Source organism: Dendrobates tinctorius, unplaced genomic scaffold (genome assembly GCF_039654945.1).
Source record: "Dendrobates tinctorius isolate UK_male_01 unplaced genomic scaffold, ASM3965494v1 ptg000008l, whole genome shotgun sequence".
Lineage (NCBI taxonomy): Eukaryota > Metazoa > Chordata > Amphibia > Anura > Dendrobatidae > Dendrobates > Dendrobates tinctorius.
In genome coordinates, this window is record NW_027361676.1 from 68,185,204 (window position 1) to 68,209,867 (window position 24,664).

At 44.4% G+C, this 24,664-nt stretch overlaps 1 protein-coding gene across 2 annotated transcripts in view; it reads right to left on the bottom strand.

The window, feature by feature from the left end:
* LOC141092155 (cytochrome P450 3A29-like) overlaps positions 1-24,664 on the bottom strand; it is a 224,970-nt gene that overhangs the window by 87,109 nt on the left and 113,197 nt on the right. For both annotated transcript variants that reach the window (XM_073578108.1, XM_073578118.1), the window contains exon 2: positions 2,851-3,050. In XM_073578108.1, coding sequence (XP_073434209.1) covers positions 2,851-2,921 — 71 coding nt within the window. In that variant the 5' untranslated portion in view covers positions 2,922-3,050. The remainder of the gene's footprint in view (positions 1-2,850; positions 3,051-24,664) is intronic.

Sequence of the window (24,664 nt, forward strand, 5' to 3'; positions counted from 1 at the left end):
GTACTGGTGTTGCAGTTAATTACTGAGAGTGGTTCTTGTGATATATTCATGTACTGATTATAGTTCTGATGATGCATGCACTGCTGGTGGTTTTGGTGATGCATTTATCTACTGATGGTGGTTCTGGTGCCGTATTCATGTGTTATTGGTGGTTCTAGTGACCTATTGATTTACTGATGATGGTTCTGGTACCATATTCATGTACTATAGAAAGGTCTGGTGTTCTGTTTATGTACTGATGAGGATTTTGCTTTTGTATTCATGTACTAATGATGGTTTTTGTAATGAATAGATCACCAGAAGAACCATCACTACATGAATATGTCAAAAGAACCACCATCCGTATATGAATAAATCACAAGAACCACTATTCATACAGGAATATGGCACCAGAACCACTATCAGTTTTGCTACAAACTGTATTAGTTGCAATATGGATGTAAAAACCACCTGACATTTCATTACCTATAATGGGGTCTGTTTAGTTTCCATCAGGATATCAGCCAAACGCTGGACACCTTAATTGAAATATAAAAAAACCCATTATAGTTAAGCTATGTTAGTTTCCATGACTGTCCTTGGGTTTGACTTTTCAAATATACACGGTCTGCAAACAATGAATAATTCTATATCTAGCTTTGAAAACACACCCACTATTAAGCCTCACCTCTAAAGTACACCATTTTTTCTTTTACTTTTGCTGGAATTTTTTGGAGAAAAAGATAATAATTCTAGTGAAAGTGGTGGGGCATCGGGACAAAAGCTCACTCCAAGAAAGAAATGCTAATAGGCCAAATGTCACATTTCTGTGAAGTTTACATGATTGCAGAAAATACTTGTGAATTCTATACAATTTATGTAATTATAAAAAAAAGCCCAGTGGTGTATGGATCAAGGAGCAACCAGCTGAAGATAAGTAAAAATGTCTACAAATGAAGGAAAGCTGCTTATACATACTAATGTGGCTCATTCACACATCAGTTTTTCACATACGCGTGATATCTGCGGTTTTCACAGATAGCGTTCACACCTATGATAGTCTATGACGTTGTTCAAGTTTGTGATTTTTTTGCAAAGACATGTCCAATCTTAGGCCAGGGTCAGACTTGTGAGAAACTCGCACGAGTCTTGCACCTCAATACCCGGCACTGCCGCTGGCACTCGGGACCGGAGTGTGCGGTTGCATGTATTTCTATGCGGCTGAACGCTCCGGTCGGAGTGCCGGCGGCAGTGCCGGGTATTGAGGTGCGAGACTTGTGTGAGTTTCTCGCAAGTCTGACCCTGGCCTAAATCCGAGTGTTGGATCAAGTCCGCAATGCAAGTCTATGGTTCTGTGAAAAAAAAATCTGACAGCACTCGGATGCCATCCATATGCTATTCATTTTTTACCTTCTGTTTGATAAAAGGTGGAGAAACTTTTTTTCCACATATGAGAAAAATTGGTGAAAATTTGGAACAAACTTAGATGGAAATGATGACAATCTGATAAAACTCTGATGAAAATTGCTGATGAAACTCGATCTGATGTTCTCGTACTCAAAAAAATATAATATCTGAATGAAGCCTAAGGCGACATTCCCACGGTGATTTTTTGACACTAGTAGTAGTTTTAAATATCCAAATTTGTTTTAGTTAATGGGTACATAACTGCTGCAGATAATCTTCAACATCAAAAACTCACCAAAAAGCTCATCATGGTGAACGTAGCCTTAGACTATGATCACACGTTGCGTTTTTGCATGCACATTTTAAGCTGCGCTTTACAGTAGCATCAGAAATCTCATGCACACATATTGTTTTTTTTTTCCTGACTGATTTGGAAAACTGCTGCATGTCACTTGTTTCAGCGTTTTTTCACACATACAGTAGATAGCAATAGGTAAGTGCAAAAACACAGCAAAAAAACACAGGTATCAGGTTTTGCTGCGTTTTTGTGCAAAAACCTAAGGAAGTTGCATCTCGATTTTTTTTATGCACTAAACTTTATCAGCATGCACAAATGACAATAAAAACGCAGCAAAGAAATGCAGCAAATACACAGCAAAACCTGCTTTTTGCAAGCAGCTTCTTTACTGCCAAGAGAGTAGGTTTTGCCAGCGGATAAAAATGTAGCAAAAACGCAATGTGTAGACATATTCTTGGAGAGCACTTAAGCTCGTGGTTAATACACTGCACTGGTCATAAAAACTATGGGCCTGATTAATCATTTGTGATAGACTGAAGTAACTTTTCTTTTTTGTTTTGAATATGCTAAAGGTTTTTGAGCGACTTTTTTTAAAATGGCACACAAGGTTCATGAATTTAGTGCAAAATTATTTTTTCTTAAACCAGTTTATGCAACTTTTTTAGCACCAAAATTTCCAAATCAATTTAAAAGAAAATTGCAAAAATGCATTAAATTTAAATCTCCTCCAGAAACCTTACTACAAGAAAGAAAAAAAAATGCAACAAGTCTGTTTAAAACATCTAAAGAAGCAAAAGTTCTTGAGGAAGCGTAAAAAAAAAACACTTAAAAAAAGCAGAAAAACAACTAAAAAAGGTGGTGCAAAACGTATGGAAAATAATGCACAAATACTAAACTCACTAAAAAGGATCAAATTACTGCAGAATTGTTGAGAAACCAAATTGATGACTAGGGGCCTATATATCCCCCGTCTTACCTTCTACTATATACTTTATTAAAGGGTGAAGATAGGAGGCGGCAGGAAAGTTTATCGTAAATATGGCCCATTCATTAATGAGGAACACGTACATTCAGGACCATGGATATAAAGTCACCATCCTTCTCCTGTTATATCAAAACAGACAAAGTATTTCATATAAAGAGAGAGTGAAGGAGAGGAATCTTACTAAATGAGAAGTGCCAGCAGTGAGATGAGCAGGATCCATGTTTCTTTGGAGAAATCTGGGATGAGATACATGCTTAATCTTTCTTCGATGTTACACGCTCTGCTATATCCCAGGTCTTCCCCTTCTTGTTGATGGTCTTCCTGCTCTTCTGGCTATCCTACTCCAGCAGTTTTTAGTATCCTGCTCCCTCCCTTGTGATGCTGCAATAGAGGAGGGTTCACATACATGAGAACACTGATGGCCACAGACAAGGGACTTGTGTGCACAGAAATAACAGAATTCAACTCCATAGACTTTTATAATTTTCTAGCACGTAGAGAAAAGACCAGAATTTTTTGTTATGCTGGGCTTACACAGTTTGACTGCGGAGTTAGTGACATGGTGACATGCAAGTTGTCAGAGACACCGCACTACACATGCTCATAGAGCCAGTGCGCGTGTCCTGAGTACTGAAGCAGTGCTATAAGATACCTGTGGAGCAGGGCAGCAGAGGTGACCAGGCGTGCTTCAAGCTAATAGTGTCAGGGTCCAGTCAGCGCCGGAAAGTAAAGAGGCACGGGACCTGCGGACACTGAAAATGAGCAAGCTGGCACAGGACCTATGGTCATGTGACTGCAAGGGGGCAGGGCTTAGTGTCCTGCTTTCAGATATGACAGGACACCATACAACAACTCAGAGTCAGGCAAAACGGAGGTCACAACAGTACGGGCAAACGAGGTACAGGAGGGACAAACAGACGGGTAGTCAGACAAAGCCAAAGGTCATATACAAGAGCGCGATGTGGTACCAAGGGGACAAGCAGAGAGTCATACACGAGAGGTAGCGCAGCACAAGAGGGTCAGGCAGAACTCATAACAGGGACAGAACCGGATCACAACCAAGCAGGCAACAAGTTATCAGGCACAAGGCACACGTATACAAGAGGTCACTTAACTCAGCCGAGGGCAGAAGTATAACTGACACCGGACCCAGGTCCAGTGAGCCCTAAATAGCCTCCTTCTGCCAGAGAGAGGCAGCACAATTAACCCATAGTCTAACCAGGACGGGTCAAAGCGAAATCCCGTCCTTGATCATGACAGTACCCTCCTCTCAATGGGGGGCCACCGGACCCCCAGGTCTCTCAGGGTACTTGGCGTGAAAGGCTCGGATCAACCGATCCGCATGAACTGATCGAGCAGGAACCCACGAGCATTCCTCAGGACCGTAGCCCTTCCAATGTATCAGATACTGAAGGGCACGACGGACCAACCTGGAGTCGACAATTCGTTCCACCTCGTACTCAGCCTGCCCGTCTACCAAAACCGGTGGCGGGGAAGATGATGATTCCTCCCCACCGGACCTCACAGGTTTCAAAAGGGCCTTATGAAAAACATTAGGGATCCGTAGAGATGGCGGGAGACTCAACCGAAAAGCCACCGGGTTAACTGCTTCGGTAATTTCATAGGGACCTATAAACTTGGGTCCAAGCTTCGCAGAGGGGACCTTGAGCCTTATATTCTTAGTGGATAACCATACCTTATCCCCAACCTGAAACACTGGACCCACGGATTGTTTTTTTGTCCGCAAAAAATGTAAATTTGTCCTGGGCCTCCGTAATGTTATTCTGGACCTCCCGCCATACCTCCCCCAACCGCTGGATCGTCTCATCCGCCCCAGGACACCCAGAATTCAAACGGGACTATTCTCCAAAATGAGGATGAAACCCATAACTGCAAAAAAATGGAGATGTACCCGTAGACTGGTTAATGCGGTTGTTAAATGCAAACTCAGCCAATGGTAACACAGAACACCAATCATCCTGTCGGGCTGAGGTCAAACAACGCAGAATTTGCTCCAGAGACTGATTGGTCCGCTCAGTCTGCCCATTAGTCTCTGGATGGTAGGCGGATGAAAAGGACAAACCAATACCCAACCTCCTACAAAAAGCTCTCCAAAATCTGGACACAAATTGCACTCCCCTATCAGACACCACATTCAAGGGTACCCCATGCAACCGCACCACATGCTCCACAAACAATCTGGACAATGTTTCCGCATTAGGTAGAGCTGCCAAAGGTACAAAATGTGCCTGCTTACTAAACCTGTCCACTACAACCCAGACCATGGTATTACCCTTGGAGGGGGGGGAAGGTTGGTGATGAAATCCATGGACAGATGAGTCCATGGTCTCTCAGGAATTGGCAGTGGTACCAATTCCCCGGCCGGCCGGTTATGGGTAGTTTTCGCACGGGCACAAACCTCACACGCAGACACATACTCCCCAACATCAGAGGCTAAAGAAGACCACCAGAATATTCTAGCAATGGCCTTCCGGGAGGCTGAGATCCCTGGATGTCCACCCAGAACTGAGTCATGGAACTCCTGGAGGACCTTGAGACGAAACTGAGCTGGCACAAAAAGTTTATCCCCTGGCTTAGCTGGAGGTGCAAGAGACTGGGCTTCTCGAATCTCCCGTTCCAACACATTAGAAACATCTGCCACCACCACCCCAGGCTGAAGAATGGAGGATGGAGGTTCCGGGGGATGACATTGGATCTAGACAGCGTGACAACGCATCCGCTCTGATATTCTTGGATCCTGGCCGAAAAGTGATCGAGAAGTTGAATCGAGAAAAAAAAAGTGACCATCTCGCCTGTCTGGGAGTCAACCTTTTAGCTGACTCAATGTAAGCTAGGTTTTTGTGGTCCGTGATTACCGTTATAGGATGGACAGCCCCCTCCAAAAAATGCCTCCATTCTTCAAAGGCCAATTTTACGGCCAGAAGTTCCCGATTCCCCACATCATAGTTTCTCTCCGCAGGGGAGAACTTCTTTGAGAAAAAGGCGCAAGGTCTTAAATTGGTCAAAGTGTCAGGTCCCTGGGACAATACCGCCCCCACCCCCACCTCTGAGGCGTCTACCTCAACAATAAATGGTTCAGATGGGTCCGGTTGAATAAGAACCGGGGCAGACATGAAACATTTTTTCAAAAACTGAAATGCAGCTACCGCTGTGGTTGACCAATTCTTGATATCGGCCCCCTTTTGAGTCATGTCTGTGAGGGGTTTAACCACCTGTGAGAACCCCCTTATAAGTTTACGATAATAATTAGCGAACCCTAGGAAACGCTGCAGAGCCTTCAAATCACAAGGTTGAACCCACTCGACAATGGCCTGCACCTTATTAGGATCCATGCGATACCCTTCAGCAGACACGATGAACCCCAGAAAGGACAGTTCCTGCACAAAAAATAAACATTTTTCAAGTTTAGCAAAAAGACAGTTCTCCCTGAGCCTTTGGAGAACTGCCCGAACATGACCAATGTGAGCCTGTTTATCAGGAGAGTAGATTAAAATGTCATCCAAATACACCACCATAAAACGTCCAATCAAATCAGAGAACACATGATTTATGAAATTTTGGAAGAACGCTGGAGCGCTGGTCAGGCCGAAGGACATGACCAAATTTTCAAACAACCCTTCAGTTGTGAGAAAAGCGGTTTTCCACTCATCTCCGTCCCAGACTCGGATAAGGTTATACGCTCCCCGTAGATCTAATTTCGAAAACCACTTAACTCCGGACAACTGATTGTATAAATCAGGAATAAGTGGAAGGGGATACGAATTCCTCAGTTATTTTATTTAACTCACGGAAATCGAGGCATGGGCGCAAACCACCGTCTTTTTTCTTTACAAAAAAGAACCCCGCTGCCACAAGAGAAACAGAAGGATGAATATGTCCCTTACGGAGACTCTCGGAAATATATTCCTTCATCGCAGCCCGTTCCGGACCCGAGAGGTTATACAAGCGGGCTTTGGGCAATTTAGCACCTGGAACCAGGTCAATGGCACAATCAAATGGGCGGTGTGGTGGTAAAACCTCAGCCTCTTTTTCGGAGAAAACGTCCGTATAGTCTATCAGGCACTCCGGAATACCTTCTAGACCCACGGACGACACAGACACAGAAACAAGACATTTCTCAGAGCAATAGGGACCCCATTTAACAATGTCCCGAGATTCCCAATTAATCACAGGATTATGCAGATGTAACCAGGGGAACCCCAACACCAGTCCCGCAGGCAGGTTGTTCATTACAAAACATGAAATACGTTCCTGGTGCAAGGAACTCACTTTAAGGAGAAACTCTTCAGTACGAAACATAATGTCATTCTTAACCAGTGGTGTTTTGTCAATAGCAACAATGTGAATCGGAGTCTCCAACATAACTGTCCCTAACTTACACCTGGCCACCAAGTCAGAGTCAATAAAGTTCAATGAGGAACCGCATTCCACGAAGGCAGAAGTGGATGTGGAGACACTCCCACAACAAAATTCCACTTGAAACAACATTTTAAAGAAGGCAGAAAAGGGTACCTGAGAGCCTGGGTGACCTCCGCGATAATCACCCGGGCTCAGTCGCTTGTTGGTTAGTGGCCGGGAGGGGCAATCCTTTTTCCAATGTCCAGACTCGCCACTTTGAAAACAGCATTTTCTCACGCGCCGTTGTCTCCTTTCTTCCTCCTTAAGGTCGATGGTTCCCATCTCCGTGATTTTCAATGTAGAACTGGCTCCCCTTCCTTGGGAGAATAATTATGTCTCGGTTTGTATCACTCCCCTTGCCCGTAACCTGCGATCCATTCGGACGGCCTGTGTCATAGCTTCCTCCAGGGAATCAGGTGGGGGGTGGAGAGCCAAGGCGTCTTTCAGATGCTCAGACAGGCCTCTACGGAACAACCCCCGGAGGGCGTCGTCGTTCCAGCAGACCTCAACAGCCCAGCGTCTGAACTCTGAGCAAAACCACTCGGCTGAGTGCTTCCCCTGGCAAACATTCATCAACATGTCCTCAGCCATACGCATCCGATCGGGCTCATCATAAATATGCCCCAGGGCCTCAAAAAATGCATCTACAGTCATACGCTCAGGGGCCGTGGTAGGAAGGGAGAAAGCCCAAGCTTGGGGGGCTCCCCTTAACAGGGACATAATGACCCCCACTCTCTGACTTTCATCCCCAGAAGAGTGTGGTCGTAAGGAAAAAAAAAGCTTACAGCCCTCCTTGAAAACTCTGAATTCATTTTTATCTCCAGAAAAGATATCGGGTAATTTAACCGGAGATTCCGGGAAAATTAATGTAACATCCCGAGCCCCCAATGAAAGAAGCCCCTGCACAGTGTCAGTGATCAGCTGCTGAGACTGAGCCAGGACTCTTTGTTCTCCAAAGAGTTTCTGAGACATCTGCGTCAGGTGCTTAACCTGTTCAGAAAGAGTGTGTATAGGATCCATCACACACACAGGTGAAGGGGAGCAGAGAAAAAAATGGTATGGTCAGTTATAATGTCTGAAACACCACACTACACTTGCTCATAGAGCCAGTGCGCGTGTCCTGAGTACAGAAGCAGTGCTAAAAGATACCTGTGGAGCAGGGCAGCAGAGGTGACCAGGCATGCTTCAAGCTAATAGTGTCAGGGTCCAGTCAGTGCCGGAAAGTAAAGAGGCATAGGACCTGCGGACACTGAAAATGAGCAAGCTGGCACAGGACCTATGGTCATGTGACTGCAAGGGGGCGGGGCTTAGCGTCTTGTTTCAGATATGACAGGACACCATACAACTTAGAGTCAGGCAAAACGGAGGTCACAACAGTACGGGCAAACGAGGTACAGGAGGGACAAACAGACGGGTAGTCAGACAAAGCCAAAGGTCATACACAAGAGGGCGACATGGTACCAAGGGGACAAGCAGAGAGAAGTCGGGTCACAAGCAGAGAGTCATACACGAGAGGTAGCGCAGCACAAGAGGGTCAGGCAGAACTCGTAACAGGGACAGAACCGGATCACAACCAAGCAGGCAACAAGTTATCAGGCACACGTATACAAGAGGTCACTTAACTCAGCCGAGGGCAGGAGCATACCTGACACCGGACCCAGGTCCAGTGAGCACTAAATAGCCTCCTTCTGCCAGAGAGAAGCAGCACAATTAACCCATAGTCTAATCAGTACGGGTCAAAGCGAAATCCCGTCCTGGATCATGACACAAGTTAGTTGACCGACGACAGCTAATATGATTGTCCATCACCGAGGATATCATTATTACCGGCAGCTCATATCCCATTTACACAAGACGATGTGCAGCCAAGAACTATCATTTGTAGACAGGCTAAAACATAATCACACCTGACAAACAAGTGTTTTGCCGGCCTGTTTAGATGGCTTAACAACTGAAAACTCAATTACCTAAAAGCAGCATTAGGCCTTGTTCACACCATGTTAGTGAGCTACACATAGTGTGCTACACGTAGTGTGCATGGCAGAAAAGGCTCACAGTATATACACTAAAGACTCAATTCATCAAAGAGTTTACCAGTTTTCTGGCTTAAAACAGCTTCAAAAGACGTACAATTTTTTGTTGATATTTTTCACGCCTGTCCTGCCAGCTCTGCCATAATGGGCAAGGGATGGGACATAGCAAAGCCCGTTCTTCTAATTCCTCAAAATTAAATTCCATACATTTTTCCTGATATATACTCTGGTCCCTGACAGGAGTAATATTTCTGCTGGAAGCACTTGGCAAATTTAAAATGTGCCTATTTGAATAAGTAGCATGTGCATCTTACTCCAGTAATTCCGTTCCTTAACCCCGGTTTCACATGTCAGTGGCTCCGGTACATGTAGTGACAGTTTTCTCACGTACTGGAGTGTTATGATGAGTCACCGAAGGAGGTAAAAACAAAATACCAGCTAAGTCCAGAAAAACCAGCTATCGGATTGCAGACCCCTGGACCTATCCACAACTAGCAGTAGCCGTGGGGGGTTCCTACGGTGCCCTAGACCCCTCGATCACAGCCAGAGAACTAGATAGCCTAAAGACAGAAAGGGGAAAAACTAAACTGCCCCAGAGCAGACCCCAAAGCAATAGGCAGCCCCCAACATATAATGACGGTGAAGCAAGATGAAAACACTAACACAGATAGAAAGATAGGTTGAGCAAATGATGGGGCCCAAGCTAACTACATAGGACAGGATAGGAAAGCTGCTGTCTGCCATCCGCAAAAACCCTATCAAAATGAGCCAACCGACTGATAGGAAAAACAGGCCCTGAAGTCGCTAGGCTTCAAAAGACTATATCAGCACTCAGGTATATTCTGAAGACAGAGCAAAAGATCAACAGATCAGAGACAAAAATGGAATTCAGCTCACCCCCGGCCGGGGATGGCAGAACTCCCAAAAAACAAGGCAAAACATAAAACAAAACAGAAGAGTACAAAGCAGAGCAGCAAAACTTAGCATTGAGATGCAGGAATCAGACTGGTCTCCAAGAATCCAGCAGGAAAATCACCAGCCAGGAAGAAGGGCGTCGGCAGCCTTATATCCAGTCCTCAATTCCAGCCACCCAGTCATCATCTAGCTGCCCAGGTGTCTGATAATCAGCCTCACTACCTTCCTTCACCAGAGGAGGGAGTTCATCAGACCTCAATAGTGAAGGGAAAAATGAACTCACAACACTGGAGACACTGACACATGTAGACCCATTCTAATGAATGGGTCTATGCAGATGTCAGCGGGTTTTCACGGGCCGTGTGTCCGTGTGCAAAACACGGAGACATGTTCGTTTTAACACGGACACACAGCCCGCAACACGTGCTGCACACGGAGAACTGTTCACACAGCCCTGCGTGCTCACGGATGCTCCATTCATTCCCCAGTCAGTTACAGTCGGGAGCAGCTGTATTAGCAGCTCTCCGACTGTAAATATATTAACCCCCCGAGATGGATTTACGCCGTGGGACGTGACTGAGCGCCAGACAGGTAATGTATAGATTTGCTTTATTATGTTCACCTTTTTTTCAGAAGAACGAGGGCTTCGCTAAGGAATTACCAGTGTAAAAAAGATTATAAAAATGTGTGTGTTGTATTCCTTCATTAAAATAATTTATTCTTATTGTATGAGTGTGTTTATTTAACCCTTTCTTTACTGTAGGATTAGTAATGGATCGGTGTCTTATTGACACCTCTCCATTACTAATCCGGGCTTAACGTCACCTTATAATAGAAAGGTGCCATTAACCCCTTATTACCTCACTTGCCACTGCTACAGGGCAGTGGGAAGAACCAGGCAAAGCTTCAGATTTGGCGCATCTAATAGATGCACCTTTTCTGGGCAGCTGGGGGCTGCTGTTTTTAGGCTGGGGGGGGCCAAGATCAATGGCCCCTTACCATCCTAAGAATATCAGCCCTCAACTGTCGGCTTTAGTCAGGTTGGTTGTCAAAAATAGGGGGGACCCAATGCTGGGTTTTTAAATTATTTATTTAAATAATTCAAAAAACAGCGTGGGGACCCCTCTATTCTTCACAACCAAGCTGGCTGAAGCTGACCGTCTGGTTGGTTATGAAAATGAGGGGGACTCCACCTCGGGTTTTCATTCATTCTGCTCTACAGCCGTGGTCAGCACCAGCCGCCAGGAACAGTGCTTACTGTAGCGCTTATTCCCGGCGCCATCCGTGTTGTCCTGATGAGGCACACGTGCGGCGTACGCTTGCCACACGTGTGCCACACGGAGGTACCACGTGTCCACACGGACACGGATAGCTCCGGTACCAGTTTTTCCGGTACCGGAATTATCTGAACGTGTGAAACCGCCTAAGACGGAGTTCAAAACAACAGTCTTAATGAATCGGAGCATCCATGTATCTGTATCATTCCATTAAGCTGACAGAAGCCCAAAAATGTCTTTTTGGCATCCATCAAGTTAATGAGAGGGAACAGTAAAAAGGATGGTATATAAAATTGAAGAAGTAGCTTATGAATAATGTATAATGTATTAGATCTCACTGTATGCCTGTACAGAAAGAAACACAGACAAACACCATGCTGAAGTATATGCTAACTTTTCAACAAGCAACAAAAGATAACACCCATCCAAACCCCCCCCCTTGTTCCGGACCACATAGCAATTGGTAAGTATCTTAATATGTAAAACAACATATTTAAGCTGAATATGGCAATCTGCACACTTATGTGCAAATAAACATTATGAAAGGTAAGTCGCAAGTCTCCAAGTTCTTTAGTTTTCACCTGAAACAGGAAGGACATTATGGAAATAGATTTTATATGCATCAGTCCAAGGACCTTGATCGGACATATCTCACTCGACACAAGTAATAATATTACCCAGCACCCCCAAGTAAGGACACAATATCCAAGCCTTGGTGAATTTTCCAGTCCTCCCACATTTTACAGAATTTATACAGGGCTCTCCTCCTTTTATATACTCCTTCTTCCAGACCTACCAATAGATTCATTTTTTACATAAATTCCCTAAAAGTAGGTGGCGCCATGTCCAACTAGTGTGCTGCTATAATTTTTCCCTCTTACCCCAATTTTAGGCAGGAATTTGGGAGTCCTGTATACCCAATGCAGCAGGTACATCTCTGACAGCCTTTGTGCCTCACTATTGGACAGCTGGGGAATCGAGGATAATATGTCATCCCACTGCTCATTGTCACTTACCCCAACATCCTGCTCCCATTTCTCTTTAAGCTTCAACGGATGCTTATCTATAACCTGGGCAAGGAGTAGTTGATAAAATCTAGAAATTACACTAGTGACACAATCCTGGTTCCCAAACATAGAAAATAAATGATTATTGGTTCTTAGCGGAGTAAGGGACTCCTGTTTATGCCATGCATGTCTCAATTGTAGGTACTGAAAAAAGTACTTACGTGGTAGCTGGAATTCATCTTTTGACTGCTGAAAACTTTTAAAGACTCCATCCATCTTAAGGTGATGTATAAATAGGATCCCTGCTGGTCGCCAGGGGCTAAAGCCCACTAACCTGAATATTTCCGGCAACTTTGGGTTTTGCTATATAGGAGTAACTGTAGTATACCCATCAATATTAAGGCGTTGCTCAGTTTTTTCCCAGGTTTTAATCATAAGGACTAGAGTAGGGAGCTTCGGCTTATTTTCCCCCAAATAACCTGCTTCCAAAAATGAGATCATTGGGTTTCCGCCCGTATACCCAGGACAATGGAAGCTGTAGAGCCCTGAAGCAGTTTAAGCTGTTGCAATTGTTAGGCTAGAAAATACCTCCACGGGTTAGGGGCAGTCAATCCTCCATTTGTACGACTCACTACTGATAATGGTAACTTATATCAGGTGTTAATCTTTGTTTGGAATTTCATGTATAGGGGATCCAAATTCAGAGGTATAAACGATCTAACATTTGTTGAAACTTGAATGCCCAAATATTTAAACTCCTTCCCCACTTTAAGTTTTCTTTGACTCACTTTGGATGCCTGAGTAAGTTCATCCACTGGCATTAACATAGATTTCTCCCAATTAATACGAAGCCGGAAAAATCTCCAAACTGGTTAATCATAGATATAGCGCTTAACAATGAATCCTCTGGAACCCCAAGAAATGCCAAAAGGTCATCTGCATACAATGCCACCCTTTTTTCCACAGACCGATGCACAAAGCCCTTTATGTACCCACTAGTTTGGAGTTTAATAGTGAGGGGTTCTGTCGCCAATGCAAAGAGCAGAGGGGACGGGGACAGCCCTGCCTAGTTCTCCTACACAGCTCAAAAGCCTTTGACGTGCAACCATTTATTTTAATTTTGGCACATGGATTGCAGTATAAAAGCTTGACCCAGTACAGGAATACGGGACCAAAACCCATGAACCTCATGACAGACCACAAGTACTCTCACTCGATGCTATCAAAAGCTTTTGCCACATCGTGCGAGAGTACTGCCCTCCCCCCCTACATTCTGCAACTGTGCGAGATTAATAAAGAGACATCGCAAATTTATGGCAGTAGATTTGGCAGGCATGGAGCCAGTCTGGTCACCATGAAACAAGTGAGTAATGACGGTTATGAGTCTCATGGCAAGCACTTTGGCCAAAATCTTGACCACAACCTGCAACAGGGAAATGGGTCTATAGGAATCCATATGTGTTGGATCTTTGCCCTGCTTAAGCAGCAAGACTATCACCGCTTCAGACATAGATTTAGGAAGACCACCCACACTAAGTGATTCCCGGAAGACATCCAGCAAGTTGGTTAAAACACTGAACCACCTCTTTATAGAGATCAAAAGTATGGGCTCTACTCTTAGTTTTAATTCTAGAGATCTCTTTAATCAGAACCCCCTGTGGTGTGACTGGTGGTCATGTGGTTAATAGAAGGTATGTGTCACAGGGATGGCAGCTCCCTATGATGTAGCCCGGAGAGTTTTCTTAAGTGTACGCAAATTTTTTAAGTAGTTGTTCACATTTGGGTCCGGGCTATGGGTAGCGTTGAGAGTTGGGAGGGTCTGGCTACCCATGTGCCTCACTCCGTGGTGAGGGGTCTCACTGTACCCCGTTTTGTCTGAAGATATGTGTGTGGTTGTCAATCTGCAGGACCTGTGATGAGGTCATGAACATGTGACTAGCCATGTGGTAGGTAACTGGGGGTGGTTACAGACTATCTAAGGAAGGTGTGCTGCAGATGTGTGAGAGTGTGTTGGAGTCTGTCAGCCCAGACAAAGCTCCCATGTTCCAGGCTCGGAGGTCGCATAGCTGTGCCGGCGAGTCTGAGCCAAAGGGAGCGGACGTCTTGAAAACTGTGTGATACTGACCGGGATCAGAGAAAAGTGCTCACAGGATACCTCTGTGGATAAGAAGGATCCGGGAACCTGTGTGACCAACAGGTAACGGTCTTGAAAACCGTGTGATATTGACCGGGGTCAGAAAGAGACTGTGTGTGAACTGACATTTATCGGATGCCTCTGAGGATAAGAGGAATCCGCAAACCTGTGTGGCGATCCAACAGGTGACAGTCTTGAAAACCGTGTGTTATACTGACCGGGGTCAGTGAGAAGTATGTTTCAGGAAAAGACTGTACTTTGTTCCATGTTTACGGATACCTCTGAGGACAAGAGGAATCCGGGAACCTGTGTGGCCGACACTAGCAGGTAATGGACAGGTGTCCGTGTTATACTGACCGGGGTCAGTGAGAGACCGTAACTGTATTCATATCTTAAAGCTGAATGTTTAACAGACAGTGCAAATGGCTGCTGGAACTGTCTTAGTAATAAACTGAATGGCTTAATTTTAACCCTGAGCATGCCAGTGTTTACCTCAAAGACCTGCAAATTGAGTAACGTTACACCCCTTTAAAAAGGTCTTCATAGTATCCCAAACTATCAGGGACGATGTCGAGCCAATATTATCTTGAAAAAAAAGCCTTCAACTTCCCAGCTAATCCTTCATTGTCCTTCAATGTTGCCAGTCAGTAAGTTTCCATAGTTCTCTCGATGTATTAAATAGGGGAAGAATATTAAGAACAACCCTTAATGGTGAGTGGTCTGACAACTGTCTCGTGAGATATTCCACCTTGTCCACCATCGGCAATAAGAACTGATTACCTATGGCCAGGTTTATCCCAGATAAGGAGTATGATGCTGAAAAGCAAGAATACTGTTGTGTTGATGGGAATTTTGTCCTCCAGATATCATACCACTACATCTCTCAATACCTTGGCCAGCGCTGTGTCCTCACTCAACTGGATTATTTGCTGTATGGTTTCCATTGAGAATGGTGGAGGAATACAGTTGTGCTCAAAATTTTACATACACGGCAACATTTTTGCTTTCTTGGCCTTATTTCAGAGAATATGAATGATAACACCAAAACTTTTTACTCCACTCATGGTTAGTGGTTGGGTGAAGCCATTTATTGTCAAACTTCTGTGTTTTCTCTTTTTAAATCAAAATATCAACCCAAAACATCCAAATGACCTTGATCAAAAGTTTACATACCCCATTTCTTAATACCGTGTATTGCCCCCTCTAACATCAATGACAGCAAGAAGTCTTTTGTGGTAGTTCTGGATGAGGTTCTTTATTTTCTCAGATAGTAAAGCTGCCCACTCTTCTTGGCAAAAAGCCTCCAATTCCTGTAAATTCCTTGGCTGTCTAGCATGAACTGTGTACCTGAGATCTCCCCAGAGTGGCTCAATGATTTTGAGGTCAGGAGACTGAGATGGCCACTCCAGAACCTTCACTCTGTTCTGCTGTAGCCAATGACAGGCCGACTTGGCCTTGTGTTTTGGATCATTGTCATGTTGGAACGTCCAAGTACATCCCGTGCGCAGCAGTATTTGCTGATAACGTGCTGCATTCATCTTTCCTTCAACTTTGACCAAGTTTTCTGTGCCTTTGTAGCTCACACATCCCCAAAACATCAACGATCCACCTCTGTACTTCACATTAGGAATGGTGTTCCCTTCATCATAGGCCTTGTTGACCTCTCTCCCAGGGCTGTGGAGTCAGTAAGCCAAACCTCCAATTCCAACTCCGACTCCTCAATTTCCATTACACTGACTCCGACTCCCTCATACCAGGGCTGAGGAGTCGGTAAGCCAAACCTCCGACTCCTCAATTTCCATCACACCGACTCCAACTACGACTCCACCAAAATGGGCTCTGACTCCACAGCCCTGCTCTCTCCAAATCTAACATTTATGGTTGTGGCTAAAAAGTTCAATTTTGGTCTCATCACTCCAAATTACCTTAATCCATAAGCTTTGAGGCTTGTCTCTGTGCTGTTTTGAGTATTGTAGGCGAGATACTTTGTGGCATTTGCCCAGTAATGGGTTTCTTCTGGCGACTCGACCATGCAGCCCATTTTTCTTCAAGTGCCTCCTTATTGTACACATTTAAACAGCCACACCGCTAGTTTTCAGAGAGTCCAGTATTTCAGCTGATGTTATTTGTGGGTTTTACTTTGCATCCCGAACAACTGTCCTGGCAGTTGTGGACAAAATTTTTGTTGGTCTACCTGACCGTGGTTTTGTTTTACAGAGCCCCTGATTTTCCATTTGTTAATCACAGTTTGAACGCTGCTGACTGGCATTATCAATTGCTTAGATATCTTTTTGTATCCCTTTCCTGTTTTATACAGTTCAACTACCTTTTCCCATAGATCCATTGACAATTCTTTTGTTTTCCCCATGACTCACAATCCAGGGATGTCAGTGGCTGGATGAAAGATGCAAGAGTCTGCCTGGATCCCAGAAACTCATTCAGCTTTTATGCACACACACTGATTACAAGCAAACAGGTCACAGTTGAGGATGTTACCTTTAGTATCCAGTTAAACCCATTTGTGTCATGTTATCAGGCCAAAATCACCAATAATCTTTTGATCAAGGTCATTTGGATGTTTTGGGTTGTCATTATGATTTAACCCCTTTCTGCCATATGATGTACTATCCTGTCCATGTGCCCTGGGACTTAATTCCCAAGGACGGGATAGTGTTATGAATGAGTCACCGGAGGAGAAAACAAAAATACAAGCTAAGTCCAGAAAACCGGAGAGTTTGGTAGCTATCGGATTGCAGACCCCTGATCCTATACACCACAACTAACAGTAGCCGTGGGGGGTTCCTACGGTGCCCTAGACCCCTCGTCACAACCGGAGAACTACATAAGCCTAAAGAAGGAAAGGGGAAATCTAAACTGCCCCAGAGCAGACCCCAAAGCAATAGACAGCCCCCAACATGTATTGTCGGTGAAAAACAGATGAAAACACAAACACAGACAGAAAGACAGGCTGAGCAAATGATGGGGCCCAACTAACTAGATAGGACAGGACAGAAAAGATGCTGGCTGCAATCTGCAAAAAACCCTACCAAAAATGTCCCAACCGTCTGATAGGGAAAAAGGCCCTGAAGTCGCTAGACTTCAAAATCACTATATCAGCACTCAGGTATATTCTGAAAACAGAGCAAAGAGATAAACTGATCAGAGACAAAAATGGAATTCAGCCAGTCCCAACCAGGACTGGCTGAATATAAACACTAAGGAAACCAGACAAAATCTCATGGAATAATAGCAGGGCAAAAACTTAGCTTTTAGTAGACAGGAACTAAACTGGATGCAAGAGCTCAGAGCAGAAAGGATCATCAGCAGCCCTGCAGGGCGTCGGCTGCCTTATATCCACTCAGAAATTCCAGATGTCTAATCACACTCCGCCTGTTCAGATGACAGGTTCTTCCCATCCCAATCAATTTCACTTCCTCTCTTCACCAGCAGAGGGAGTTCATCAGACATCAAAGGTGAAGGGGAGAATGAACTCACAACAGTACCTCTCCCTTGAGGAGGGGTCACCGAACCCTCATCCACGCCACCAGGGCGATCAGGATGGGCCCGATGAAAAGCACGAACCAATGTTTTGGCATGAATATCGGATGCAGGGACCCAAGAATTATCCTCCTGGCCATAACCCTTCCATTTAACCAAATACTGGAGTCTCCGTCTAGCCAGACGAGAATCCAGTATCTTCTCAACCTCATATTCCACATTACCTTCAACCAATACAGGGTCAGGAGGTGCCACCACAGGAACTAATGGCTAAACAAACCTCTTTAACAGAGACTTATGAAACACGTTATGGATCTTGAATGTAACAGGAAGAGCCAATCGAAAAGAGACCGGATTAAGAATCTACAAAATCTTGTAAGGTCCAATAAATCTAGGTTTAAATTTTGGAGAAGTCACCTTCATAGAGATATTCTTTGATGACAACAAAACCATATCACCCACCTTAAACCGGGGACCAATGGTCCTATGCTGGTTGGAAAACCGCTGGGCCTTTTCCTGGGAAAGAGACAACTTATCCACCACTTGGTCCCAGATCTGGTGCATTCTCTCCACCACAGTGTCAACACCTAAGCAGGCAGAAGACTCCACCTGCCCTGAAGAGAATCGAGGATGAAACCCAAAGTTACAAAAAAAAGGTGACATCAAAGTGGCAGAACTAGCTCTATTATTTAAAGCAAATTCGGCCAAGGGCAAAAATGAAACCCAATCATCCTGATCATCAGAAATAAAACATCTCAAATACGACTCCAAAGTCTGGTTTGTTCTCTCCGTCTGCCCATTGGTCTGAGGGTGAAACGCAGAGGAGAAGGACAACTGAATTCCCAGCTTGGAACAGAAAGTCCTCCAAAATCTAGAAACAAACTGAACTCCTCTGTCAGATACAATGTTCTCAGGAATCCCGTGCAAGCGAACCACCTGTTGCAAAAACAAGGGCACCAACTCTGAGGAAGATGGCAACTTAGGGAGTGGTACAAGATGGACCATCTTAGAGAATCTATCACAAATCACCCAAATAACAGTCATTCTCTGAGAGACAGGCATATCAGAGATAAAATCCATTGAAATATGGGTCCATGGCCTCCGGGGCACCGGCAAAGGCATCAACAACCCACTAGAGCGAGAACAAGGTTTAGACCGGGAGCAAGTCCCACAGGACTGCACAAAATTCCTGACATCACGAGACAAGGCGGGCCACCAAAAAGACCGACTCACCAAATCTCTAGTACCAAAAATACCTGGATGACCAGCCAAAGCGGAGCAATGAACCTCAGACATCACTCTCTTCCTCCACTGGTCAGGAACATACAATTTTCCAATGGGACAACGCTCAGGTTTGTCCTCCTGAAACTCTTCCAGAACACGTCTCAAATCGGGCGAGATGGCAGAAAGAACTACCCCCTCACCTAAGATGGTAGCAAGCTTGGTCACAATAGGAGAATCAGCAAAGAAACTCCTAGAGAGGGCGTCTGCCTTGACATTCTTAGTGCCCGGAAGAAAAGAGACCACAAAATCAAAACGTGTGAAAAACAAGGCCCACCTAGCCTGTCTAGGATTCAAGCGTTTGGCCGACTCAAGGTAAATCAAATTCTTGTGGTCAGTAAGGACCACGACTTGATGTTTAGCTCCCTCCAACCAATGTCTCCACTCCTCAAATGCCCATTTCATGGCTAACAGTTCCCGATTCCCCACATCATAGTTACGTTCGGATGGGGAGAACTTTCGGGAAAAGAAAGCACAGGGATTCATTTTAGATGTTACAGGATCTTTTTGGGACAAAACAGCTCCTGCACCAATCTAAGAAGCGTCCACCTCTACCTGAAACGGGAGTGAGACATAAGGTTGCCGCAAAACCAGAGCAGAAGTGAACCTTTGCTTCAGCTCCTAAAAGGAAGAAACAGCCTCCGGAGACCAATTCAGCACATCAGCCCCCTTCTTAGTCAAATCAGTCAATGGTTTGGCAATACCAGTCAAATTAGCTATAAATTTACGATAAAAATTAGCAAAACCCAAAAACTTCTGGAGGGCCTTCAAAGAAGTGGGCTGAACCCAATAATAAATGGCCTGTACCTTAGCCGGGTCCATTTCAATAGTTGACGGAGACAAAATAAATCCTAAAAATGAAATCCTCAGTACACCAAAAAGGCATTTCGATCCCTTGACATACAGGGAATTCTCCCTCAAAATCCGGAACACAGTCCGAATATGTTCCACATGAGAGTCCCAATCCTTGGAAAAGATCAAAATATCATCCAGATAGATAATCAAAAATATATCCACAAAGTCTCGGAAAATATCATTCATAAAGCACTGGAAGACAGAAGGGGCATTAGTGAGCCCAAAAGGCATCACCGGGTACTCAAAATGTCCCTCCGGAGTATTAAATGCCGTCTTCCATTCATCCCCCTGCTTAATGCGAATAAGATTATACGCCCCCCTGAGGTCAAGCTTGGTAAACCAGCAAGCACCTTTAACTCTGGAGAATAGATCAGAAATCAGGGGTAACGGATACTGATATTTAACAGTAATTTTGTTGAGGGAACGATAGTCAATACAAGGCCTTAATGAACCATCTTTCTTGGCCACGAAAAAAAACCCAGCACCTAAGGGTGAAGAGGATGGTCTAATATGACCTTTCTCCAACGACTCCTTAATATAAGATCGCATAGCCTCGTGCTCGGGTACAGATAAATTGAAAAGTCGACCCTTGGGAAATTTACACCCAGGGTTCAGCTTAATTGCAGTCATAACTCCTATGAGGAGGCAAAGACGCAGACTCATTCTCACTAAATACACCATAAAAATCAGCCAAATAGTCAGGAACATCATGCGACTGGGGAGAGGTGGAGAAAACAGGAGCGTCACTAAGGGCACACCGACAACCCCAACTCACCACAGACAAAGATTTCCAATCCAAAACTGGATTATGGATTTGCAACCAGGGAAACCCCAGAACGATGGTATCATGCAAATTATGCAACACCAAAAATCTGCAATTTTCTTGATGATCTGGTTCGACCCGCATTACCACCTGGGTCCAAAACTGAGGTTTATTCTTCGCCAAAGGAGTAGCATCAATACCCCTCAAAGGGATAGGCGTCTGCAGAGGTGTCATAGGAAACCCACAACGTTTAGCAAAATCCAAGTCCATCAGGTTCAGAGCTGCTCCCGAATCCACAAAAGCCTTAGCGGAAAATGTGGACAGGGAGCAGATCAGAGTAATTGCCAGAAGAAACTTAGGTTGAACACCACCCACAGCAAATGTGTGTGCAAAACGTTTCTCTCGTTTAGGGCAGACAGAAATAATATGAGAGGCATCTCCACAGAAAAAACACAGCTTATTACGAACTGACGTTGCGCCCTAGACAAAACTCTATCACATTGCATAGGTTCAGACATTTGTTCAACAGGTGGCAACACCTCTCGTGCAGTTTTGCGTTCACGCAAACGCCGATCAACCTGAATGGCTAATGACATAGAATCGCCAAGACCAGAGGGAACAGGAAATCCCACCATAGTATCTTTTACGGTTTCTGACAAACCCTTCCGAAAGAGAGCTGCCAATTCACCATCATTCCAGGTAGTAAGGACCGCCCGCTTTTGGAATTTTTGACAGTACAACTCTGCAGAATCCTGACCCTGGCTCAATGCCAACAGGGCCTTTTCAGCCTGATCAATAGCATTAGGTTCATCATACAACAACCCCAAGGCCTGAAAAAATGCATTCACATCAGTCAGAATAGGATCATCAGGTTTCAAAGAAAACGCCCAATCCTGGCGATCGCCGCGCAGCAAAGAGATGATAATTTTAACCTGCTGCGTGGAGCTCTCCGATGAGTTAGGCTTCAAGGCAAAAAATAATTTACAATTATTCTTAAAATTCAGAAATTTAGACCGATCCCCAAAAAACACATCAGGAGTAGGGATCTTTGGTTCAGCAGCATGAGAATGAGGAAGATAGGCGGAAATTCCCCGCATTTCAGCAGTAAGCTGCTCCACACGATCAGACAATTGCTTAATCTCCATTGAGAAAAAATTCCCCCTATGGCCTCAGAGAAATAGAGGAAAAAATATACACAAAAAAAAAAAATTCTGACACTTTTTTTTTTTCTTTTTAACAATTCATTCCTGCTATTGAGTACCCTAGAATCTGCGGTACGGCTGGTGATTCTGTTATGAATGAGTCACCGGAGGAGGAGAAAACAAAAATACAAGCTAAGTCCAGAAAACCGGAGAGGTTGGTAGCTATCGGATTGCAGACCCCTGATCCTATACACCACAACTAACAGTAGCCGTGGGGGGTTCCTACGGTGCCCTAGACCCCTCGTCACAACCGGAGAACTACATAAGCCTAAAGAAGGAAAGGGGAAATCTAAACTGCCCCAGAGCAGGCCCCAAAGCAATAGACAGCCCCCAACATGTATTGTCGGTGAAAAACAGATGAAAATACAAACAGACAGAAAGACAGGCTGAGCAAACGATGGGGCCCAACTAACTAGATAGGACAGGACAGAAAAGATGCTGGCTGCAATCCGCAAAAAACCCTACCAAAAATGTCCCAACCGTCTGATAGGGAAAAAGGCCCTGAAGTCGCTAGACTTCAAAATCACTATATCAGCACTCAGGTATATTCTGAAAACAGAGCAAAGAGATAAACTGATCAGAGACAAAAATGGTATTCAGCCAGTCCCAACCAGGACTGGCTGAATATAAACACTAAGGAAACCAGACAAAATCTCATGGAATAATAGCAGGGCAAAAACTTAGCTTTTAGTAGACAGGAACTAAACTGGATGCAAGAGCTCAGAGCAAAAAGGATCACCAGCAGCCCTGCAGGGCTTCGGCTGCCTTATATCCACTCAGAAATTCCAGATGTCCAATCACACTCCGCCTGTTCAGATGACAGGTTCTTCCCATCCCAATCAAGTTCACTACCTCTCTTCACCAGCAGAGGGAGTTCATCAGACATCAAAGGTGAAGGGGAGAATGAACTCACAACAGGATAGTACATCATAGCCGAACAGCGGTGCTCACGGGGGGGTTGATCGCGGCTGGGTGTCAGCTGATTATCACAGCTGACACCCGGCACAATGTGCCAGGGGAGGTCACGGATTGCCCACATCACATTAACCCCTGGCACACTGCGATCAAACATGATTGCAGTGTACCAGGGGCATAGGGAAGAATCGCGCAGGGAGCTTCCCTAAGACCCTCGAAGCAGTGTGATGTGCTCGCACTGCACTGAGGGGCCGTGGGTGCCTTCGGGTTCCTGCAGGGAATTCGGCTTTCTCAGTGCCTGCTGAGAACAGGCACTGAGAAAGCCTCTTCAGTGCCTGTCAGATCACTGATCTGACACAGTGCACTGCAAAGTGTCAGATCAGTTATCTGACACTATATAGTAACGTCCCACATTGGGACAATATAATAAAGTATAAAAAAAAATCATGTATAAAAATGATTTATAAAAAATTCCTAAATAAATTAAAAAAATCCTTAATAAATTATTTTTTTTTGTAAATAAAAAAAACAGTAAAACTACACATATTTAGTATCACCGCGTCACTAACGACCCACCCTTTAAAACTGTCCCACTAGTTAACCCCTATAGAGAACCCTTTAAAAAAACAAGGCAAAAACAATGCTTTATCATCATACTGCCAAACAAAAAGTGCAATAACACGCGATCAAAAAGACTTATATAAACATGGTACCGCTGAAAACGTCATCTTGTCCTGCAATAATGGAGCCGCCACACAGCATCATCAGCAAATAAATAAAAAAGTTATAGCTCGCAGAATAAAGCGATGCAAAAATAATTATTTCAGCTATAAAATTGTTTTTATTGTATAAAAGCGCCAAAGCATAAAAAAAGATATAAATGATCACTGTAATTGTATTGACCCGAAGAATAAAACCGCTTTATCAATTTTACCACACGCGGAACGGTGTAAGCTCCCCCCCAAAAGAAATTCATGAAATGCTGGTTTTTGTTCATTCTGCATCCCAAAAATCGGAATAAAAAGCAATAAAAAAGTCACATGCCCGAAAATTGTACCAATAAAAATGTCAACTTGTTCCACAAAAAATAAGACCTCACATGAATCTGTGGGTCAAAATATGGAAAAATTATAGCTCTCAAAATGTGATGATGCAAAAACTATTTTTACAATAAAAAGTGTCTTTTAGCGTGTGACAGCTGCCAAACATAAAAATCCGCCATAAATAGTAAATCAAACCCCCTTTATCTGCATTCCAAAAGGTCACTACTTCCCTTCCGAGCCCTTACGTGTGCCCATACAGTAGTTTTCTCCCACATATGGGGTATCTGCATACTCTGGGGTCCAATTTCTCCTGTTACCCTTGGGAAAATAAAAAAATTGGGTACGAAAAGATCTTTTTTATGGAAAAAATATGATTTTTTTATTTTCACGTCCGGGCGATATAAACTTCTGCGAAGCATTTGGGGGTTCAACGTTCTCACCACATATCTAGATAAGTTCCCTGGGGGGGTCTAATTTCCAAAATGTGGTCACTTGTGGGGGGTTTCCACTGTTCAGGCACATCAGGGGCTCTCCAAACGCGACATGGCGTCTGATCTCAATTCCAGCCAATTTTGCGCTGAAAAAGTCAAACGGAGCTCTGCCATGCGCCCAAACAGTGGTTTACCCCCACATATCAGGTATCAGCATACTCA